The sequence below is a fragment of the Chiloscyllium plagiosum genome, chromosome 14 (genome assembly GCF_004010195.1).
Source record: "Chiloscyllium plagiosum isolate BGI_BamShark_2017 chromosome 14, ASM401019v2, whole genome shotgun sequence".
In the NCBI taxonomy this organism is placed as follows: Eukaryota; Metazoa; Chordata; class Chondrichthyes; order Orectolobiformes; family Hemiscylliidae; genus Chiloscyllium; species Chiloscyllium plagiosum.
This window is the reverse complement of record NC_057723.1, coordinates 67,216,740-67,224,683: the sequence shown is the minus strand read 5'-3', so window position 1 is coordinate 67,224,683 and position 7,944 is coordinate 67,216,740. Positions and strand designations below refer to the sequence as shown.

General features: G+C 39.4%; 1 protein-coding gene across 1 annotated transcript in view; it reads right to left on the bottom strand.

The window, feature by feature from the left end:
- Positions 1–1,526: 1,526 nt before the first annotated feature.
- Positions 1,527–7,944, bottom strand: part of LOC122556785 (E3 ubiquitin/ISG15 ligase TRIM25-like) — a 50,519-nt gene continuing 44,101 nt past the window's right edge. Inside the window, exons 8-9 of the mRNA XM_043703954.1 lie at positions 3,111–3,239; positions 1,527–2,417 (exon numbers count right to left, since the gene is read on the bottom strand). Of these exons, the coding sequence (XP_043559889.1) occupies positions 1,888–2,417; positions 3,111–3,239 (659 nt within the window). The 3' untranslated portion in view covers positions 1,527–1,887. The remainder of the gene's footprint in view (positions 2,418–3,110; positions 3,240–7,944) is intronic.

Here is a 7,944-nt window from a genome sequence, read left to right as displayed (position 1 = left end):
TTGGCTTCAGTCCCTCTCCTCAGCATGGATTACAAAATCTTTGCTTGCTTGTTTTGGCACAGTGCTCACCCACATGATCCATCCTGACCAGTCCTATGCATACCTGGGCCACAACATCTATCTGCTTTTGGACCTTGCCCACAATTCCCAGAGAAGTGAATTGTCAATCATCTTCAGGGCATATTATCAATATTTATTTTTGGATGTGCAAACATTCTGCTTCATGGTGTACTTCCTCATCTGGATCTGACTTCTATACACTGCCACAGAGTATCGGATTAAAGTTAACGGGTCTTTGGTGTTTCTTCACTTTAGAAGAGGTGTGCATCTGGGGTATCTCAGGTCCATCTGCATGAGTATTTCCTATGCATCTTACAGAGGAAGTTGATCAAACTGGCAGTACTAGGGCCAGGCATGAAAGCAATCTCTCAGCTTAGAGTATGGAGTGGGCTAGATATCTCTCGAGGAGCTGGCACATCTTTTATCCTGGCTCATGATTGAGTCTGTGACCCTGACAGTAGCATGCCGCTTCAGTGTACTGAGTGTGTCAAGGAGGCAAAGGCATCTTGTCCGCACTGACTTCCATTTGAATGGAATTTATCATCAATGCCCCAAAAATTCCCAGGGGAGCTGTATGTCATAAGGTGAAAATTAAGTGGAAGGATTTCCTGGATGGGCTACCCCTGACTATTTACGACATCTTCAGCCTTATCCATTAACACCACAAAGTCTTTTCCTTTATATTTTTATTCAACCCCTTCAAAGATCCCTTTAAAGGCTAATTTTCCATAACAATTATGTCTTTACCTATCAGCCTTTTATTCACACCATTTTCTCCTCACACAATCTTATTTTTTGACATTTGCTGTGAGATACTAACATATTTCTTCTCATCCTAACTTTGGACAAGGGAGGCGGCAAACTGATCCAGAATACAGATGGATAGTGACATTGGTCAATAGGCCCAGATTTCTGTAACTGTGCTGGCTGGTTCTACCCCAAAAACCAGGCCACATTTCAAAGTCTGTGTACAACTCACTGAATTGATCACATTGTGAGCCCTGGATCCAATCTAGCAAGTTGTAAATACCCATAGACCACTTATCCCTCACAAAAGAGATTCAAAGTCATTTTTTGGAGAGGTGCCGGTGTTGGATTGGAGTATATAAAGTTAAAAATCACACAACACCAGGTTATATCCAACAGTTTGTTGGACTTCAACCTGGTGTTGTGTGATTTTTAACAAAGCCATTTAAATTGCCTCTGTGTCCAAAACAAATTGTGATGTTCAAAGAGCAAGGACAGATCTCTGTAAATTCATCAAGTCTAAAGTTTGAAAATGAACCTGATGCAATGATATGCTTATTACAGCAACATTAAAATTCAGAAAAGTAAAGGTTGCTATCTGAAAAGCATTGTGCTACCAAATGTGCTAACACTCTGCCCTCTATATCAGTGATGCCAACTGCGAGGGAATGGATGGTCATATTTATAAATTAATAAATTATTCCACAAGGTAGAAGAGTTCATAGATATTTATTGGTTTTCACAGCATTTTAAGTGTAGAATAATAGCTATTATTACCAGTAATTGTCAAGATACAATAATAACTGTTACTGATAATTTAACATATGCTTGAGATGTACACAGAAACGGGTCTATTCTTTGTCTTTGAAGACAACCATAAAATCAATTAGAATTCAACAGGTTAAGTTTCATGTGTGATGTGTTTGATAATGACTATTCATTCCAATTTGAGCACAAAAGGACCCCATCCATGTTGGTGCAAAAGAGGTGCTTTTGACTGAATATGCAAAACTCAATATGCTACAAAACTGGAAATTATATCACCGAATTTGCTGAAACCTCAAATCTTGACACAGTGTCTCAGATGTCAGGATGAGTTAACAATTTTAGGGATTTGTCCCAACTATAAAATGCTGGAAACACAGGTTCAGTGAATGTGGATTGAAAGGTGTATAAATGTTTCAGTGAGTCAGTGACCTGGAAAAATGACAAAGTCCCAGCCTCATAGTCTAAATGAACTCGGATCCTGTTTGCAGACGGAAGCAATGGAAGGACTATGAACTGAGAGTTATGCCGGGCTGTGACATAACCAGCAATAAAATCCAAACTCCAGGACTTATAGCTGTTTCCAAGATAAGACATTTTCCCCTCTCTCTCTATGCTCTCATACACAATCCCTACTCTCCAATAATCCCCATCAGTCTCCACATCCCAGGAATGGGATCCTGAGGAGAAGCTCTGGGAGCAGAGGATTTGAGGACAATCTTTAAACCTCTCTGGGTGATGTGGGTAGGGCTGTTCAGTTTTCGTCCATGTTACTGATCTCAGATCATCAGACAGAACCAAATTGTAGTTTGCTGTCATTGGATCCAGGGTTAATGAGCTTTTCCCTAAAGAGGAGAAAAGAGATTGATCAGACAGAGTTAGTTCACTCAGATCATTGATTAACAGCTCCAGGGTAGGAGTGTAAATATATTTCGGGCACTGTCAGCCCTGTATTAGCCACTAGGCTGAATTCTTCCCATAGTATATAAATGGCCTCAAATTGAACTCCCTTGTTAAATAGCAGAATGTCGGCCCCAGTGGTAGTGCTATAGACAATGTGCAAAGGCTAGTGATTAACCAAACAACAAGCAGTTTGATTACACAAGGCTCTAGCACAGTGCACAGACACAATAGAAGGGACCCACCAACACACGCCACATCCCACAGCTTCACAGTTATGGCCCCACTTACTGTACTGAGAACACACAAATCATAGGACAAACACCTATCTCCTTATTATTTCCCCGTCCTGAACATAGCCTGATTAAAAACCTGGTCAGTTTGTACACAGCAGTGAGGATTCAGTTGTGAATTAAGATAAAATTCTGTGCATTAAACTATTGTTCCTTGTTGATTCTAAATTCACCAATACTTCCTCTGGTGCTGTTTCTAAAACCAGGACCAACTCAGATTAGACAGGAGGGAACAAGAGCAGCCAGCTGAACTTCTAACGCCTTACACGAAATGCATGCGCTAAAAAGGAAAGTGTTAGATTTAAATTAAGTCAGTGTGATCCCTGCTTCAGAATTTAAACATACCTTGGGATGATCCTGCTCTTCTGTTGATATCAGTTGGTAGCTGGAGGACATTTTCCACAACAGAGACTGCTCCAGAAGAACCCTCTAGGGGGTGAGTTGCGCTCAATGTCTCTCTATATTTGGTGGAATCTGGTACCATTAACAAAGAACAGACTGATTAAAATATGTGATGTAATCAGGTCCAGCCTCCGTCATGTCAGTCAATAGTGGATTATAGATTCAATCTTTAAATATTCCTAGGTTACAACAGGGGCTACATCAAACCTAGGAGCAGAGGTAGGCAATCGGGCCCCTCGAGCCTGCTCCACCATTTAGTACAATTGTGACTCAACTCCGCTTGCCCTTGACTCCACTTTCTTGTCTACTTGCCATAATCCTTTAACCTATGACTAATTAAAAAGCTGCCTGTCTATCTCCCCCTTAAATTTATTCAGTGTCCTAACGTCCACCACACTCTGGGGAAGTGATTTCCAGAGTCACATACCTTTGAAAGAAGTAGTTCCTCCTCATCTCTGCTTTAAATCTGGCACCCCCTACCCTAAAACTATGACCTCTTGTTCTAAATAGCCCACAACAGGAAACATTTGCTCTGTATCTACTTTGTCAATCTCCTTTCGCATTTTATAAACCTCAGTTAGATCTCCCCTCTTCCTTCTAAACTCTGGTGAGTATAGGTCTAAACTGCTCAATCTGTCTTCTTAAAACAATCTCAGGAATTAATCTAGTGAACATCCTATGAATTGCCTCCAATGTAATTAAATCCTTCCTCAAGTAAGGGCAAGAAAACTGTATGTGGTACTTCAGATATAGTCTTACATATGCAACACTCCCTACATTATATACTCCATTCCTTTAGCAATAAAAAACAAAATTCCATTTGCCCTCCTTATTACCTACTGTATGTGCATACTAGCTTTCTGCAAGTTGTGTATGAGGACACCTAGATAGATTCCTCTATGGCAAAGCATTTTGAACTTTCTCTTCACTTAGGTAATAAGTTGCCATTTCATTCTTTTCTCCAAAATGGATAATTTCATACTAATCTACCTTAAATTCCATTTGCCAAATTTGGCTCATTCATCTAGTCTAACCATATCCATTTGTAAACTTCTTATTTATTCATTGCAACTTACTTTTCCATCTATTTTAGTGTCATCTGTAAATTTGGCAATAGTACATTCTAACCCTGTAGCATCCCATTACTGATAGCTTTCCAACCAGAAAAAGACCCACTTTTGTTGCTTCTATGCTTTATGTTGATTAACCAATCCTCTATCCAAGCGAATATAATTCCCCAAATCCTGTGTGATATTATCTCGTGTATTAACCTTTTATGGAGAATTTTAACAAATGCCTTCTGGAAGTCCAGATATACTACATTGGAACCTCCATTATCCACTTTGTTTGTTCCAATTCTGAAGAATTTTAGCAATTAGTCAATTACTATTTACTCTTCATCAAATCATGGCATCTCTAATAGATTGTGTTTTGTTTTTCTAAATATTACTATTTACTACTTCCAAATAATTGAATCAATATTTAATTTTAAACCATTTCCCAATGAGAGACATTAAATCAACTGGTCTGTAGTTTCCTACTTTCTACCTCCCTTTTTGAATAAGGCCATTATACTAGCATGTTTCTAATCCACAGGAACTCTTCCAGAATCAAAGGAATTTTGGAATATTATAACCAATGGATACAATATCTCTGCTGCAACCTCCTTTAAGACCCGAGGATGTAGACCTTCAGGCCCTGCGGACTTGTCTGACCTCAATCTCAATAGTTTGCTCAGTACTTTTCCCCTAGTGATGGCAATTGTTTTAAATTCCTTATTAGCTATAACCTCTGCAATTCAATACTATTGAGATGTTTTTGTTGTCCCCTACCATGAAACTGAGGCAAAGTATTGATTTAGTGTCTCTGCCATGTCTGTATTCCCCATTATTAACTCCCCTGTGTTGTTCTCTGAGGGAACCAACATTCAACGTAGCTATTTTATATACCCGTAAAAACATTTGCTATCCATTTTTATATTTTGCACTAATTTTCTTTCATGATTAACGTTCGTTCTTTTTATTACATTTTCAGTAACCCTTTGTTTGTCTTTTAAAGTGTCCCAACCCTCAGCCTGCCACTGATCTTTGCAATATGGAATACCTTACCTTTTGCCTTTGCCTTCAATTTCCTTACTTAGCCCCAGATGCTTTCTCCCCTCTAAGTCTTTTTTCCCCTCTGGAATATACTTTGGTTGGAAAGAGTTGAATATCTCCTTAAATATCTGCTATTATTCATCAACTGTCCTACGTCCAATATGATGTTCACACACTCTATCTGTCCTTCATTTCTTTTTATAATATATTTTTATTGAGAAAAAAATAGATTTTTTAATATTACAAGTACAAAACAATGTAATTCAAAACAGTATAAAAAAACCCAAATAATAAAAAAAAACCAACCCACCCTCATGTACAAATGTGTAAACATATATAGAAAAATATAAAATTATAAAAAACCTAAACGAGCTATTTAACTAAATAACTAAATAACCAACAACAAACAAATAAATAGTAATAACTCAGCCCAGCCAAAGAAAACACTCATGCATTCACAGTTTCTCCCTCCTGGGTATTGGACTCGTGAAACACAATTGTTACAGCTATATAAAAGCCCTTGTTAGTGTGGCAGATAAATCTGTGTCCAGGTATTCCAAAAAGGACTGTCATGTCTTGTAAAAATTCTCAGTTTTGTGGTGTACCATATTTGTGAGAAAATCCAGGGGAATATGCTCCATTTCAATCTTCCACCAACCCGACAGGCCTGGGAGGTTTTCGGATATTCAATCAAGCAAGATATTCTTCCTTGCACAGAATGTGAGAATATTGAAAAATTGTTTCTTATGCACACCTGTAGGAAATACAGTGGGTAGGCCCAAAAGGAGAGAGATAGGGTCCTTCTCCACCCCTACACCCAAAGTCCTCTCCATTGCACCCACCACAGCACTCCAGTATGTTTGACGCCTATCGCAAGACCAAAGATAATGGGTAAGAGTGCCCGTGCAGACCTTGCACTTCAGACATGCTGAAGATACCTCTGGTTTAAACTTTGACAAACGTTCTGGAGCCAAGTGGACCCTGTGAAGAATCTTCAGCTGTAAAGCATGGGTCCTATTGCAAATTGATATCTTCCTTGCATTCTCCCAAATATCCTCCCATGCCTCTAAGGAAACTTCAACACCCAGTTCTCTTAACATCTTGCAGAGTCGATCAGACTCATCTGAGGTGGCACCCCCCCAGCTGATGATATAAAGTACTGACAGAGAGTACTCTTAGCCCTTAGCACCCCCCATGTCAGATTTGCAGGGATCAGTCAAAAGTGTGATCTTTTTTTGAATAAAATGTCTAACTTGAAAAAAATGAAATAGATGTCCATTAGATAACTCGTACTTCCGAAGGAAATCATTACATCTCCCTCAAATAAATCGCCCATGCAAGACACATCCCTAGCTGCCCAACGTTTAAATCCTGAATCTATCATACCCAGTTGAAAACCCGGCATACCCACTAAAGGTGTAAACAAAGATGTTTTGCCAATATTGCCTTCCCTCTGCCGAATTGCCCTCCATATTTTAACAGTATTGATGACTATTGGGTTATAGTAATATTCCCTAACTGTCCTCATCTTGTCCAAAAACAGCAAACTGATAAGGGGGCACCTTGCATGTGAGGCTTTGATATCTAGCCATATTGAAAGAGGATCCCCACAAACCCAATCACTCAAGTAGGTCAAAAGTGAGCTTAATTGGTAATTTATAATGTCTGGAAGGTCCACTCCCCCCAATCTGTGAGGCAACTGCAGTTTGGCTAATTTAATGAGGGGGCGCTTATGATGCCAAATAAAGGAGCTGAACCAGCCGTTCAGTCTCCTGAGTGTTTGTTTATTGAAAATCAGGGGGAGCATCCTTGTAGGGTATAGCAAACGAGGGAGAATATTCATCTTAATAAGTGCTATCCAACCCAACCACGAGACTCCCATCTTTGATGATCTTGTTTAATTTTTCCAAATAATTGAGTAAAATTGGCTTTAAACAGCCAATCCAGAACTGGAGTAATGAATATGCCCAAATACACAAAACCCCCCCTGTGACCACCTAAATAGGAATCTATAGTCACCCTCAAGAGCTAGCTCCTTCGTAAGACCACCCATAGGCATAGCCTGTGATTTCACAAAATTAATTTTATACCCTGAAAAAGGGCCAAACGCGCGAATGCATTGTATCAGGCAAGGGACTGAAACTGCTGGATATGTCAAAAAAAATTAGGACATCATCTGCATACAACGAGATCTGATGTAATTTTGATCCCACTTCTGGAGCTGATATACTGGGATCCCCACGAATGGCCTCCACCAATGGTTCAATCACCAACATAAAAAGCAGTGGTGAAAGTGGTAATGACCGCGGCGAGAGGTATACCACAGAGAACCTTTACCCATTGTGAGAGACGATTTCAGTACAAACAATTGAGATGTGCATGACCCCAGAGTCTAAGGGGAATAGAGCCATAGGGGTAGGGTAAAACATGCTTCTCTGTAATAAAAGACGAGACATCTGCTGCTACGGATTGATAAGACCACTCACATTGACAGAGTAGAAAAACAAGTCTTTGATTGATAAGACCACTCACACAGAATAGAAAAACAGAGTTAATAGGACCACTAACTCTGACAGAGAAGAATAAGTCCTTGACTGATAAGACTACAGGGTAAGAAAAAAAAACAACTCGGGAGACTGCTATAGACTTTAAGATAAGGATATAGAATGGAAAATTACTGA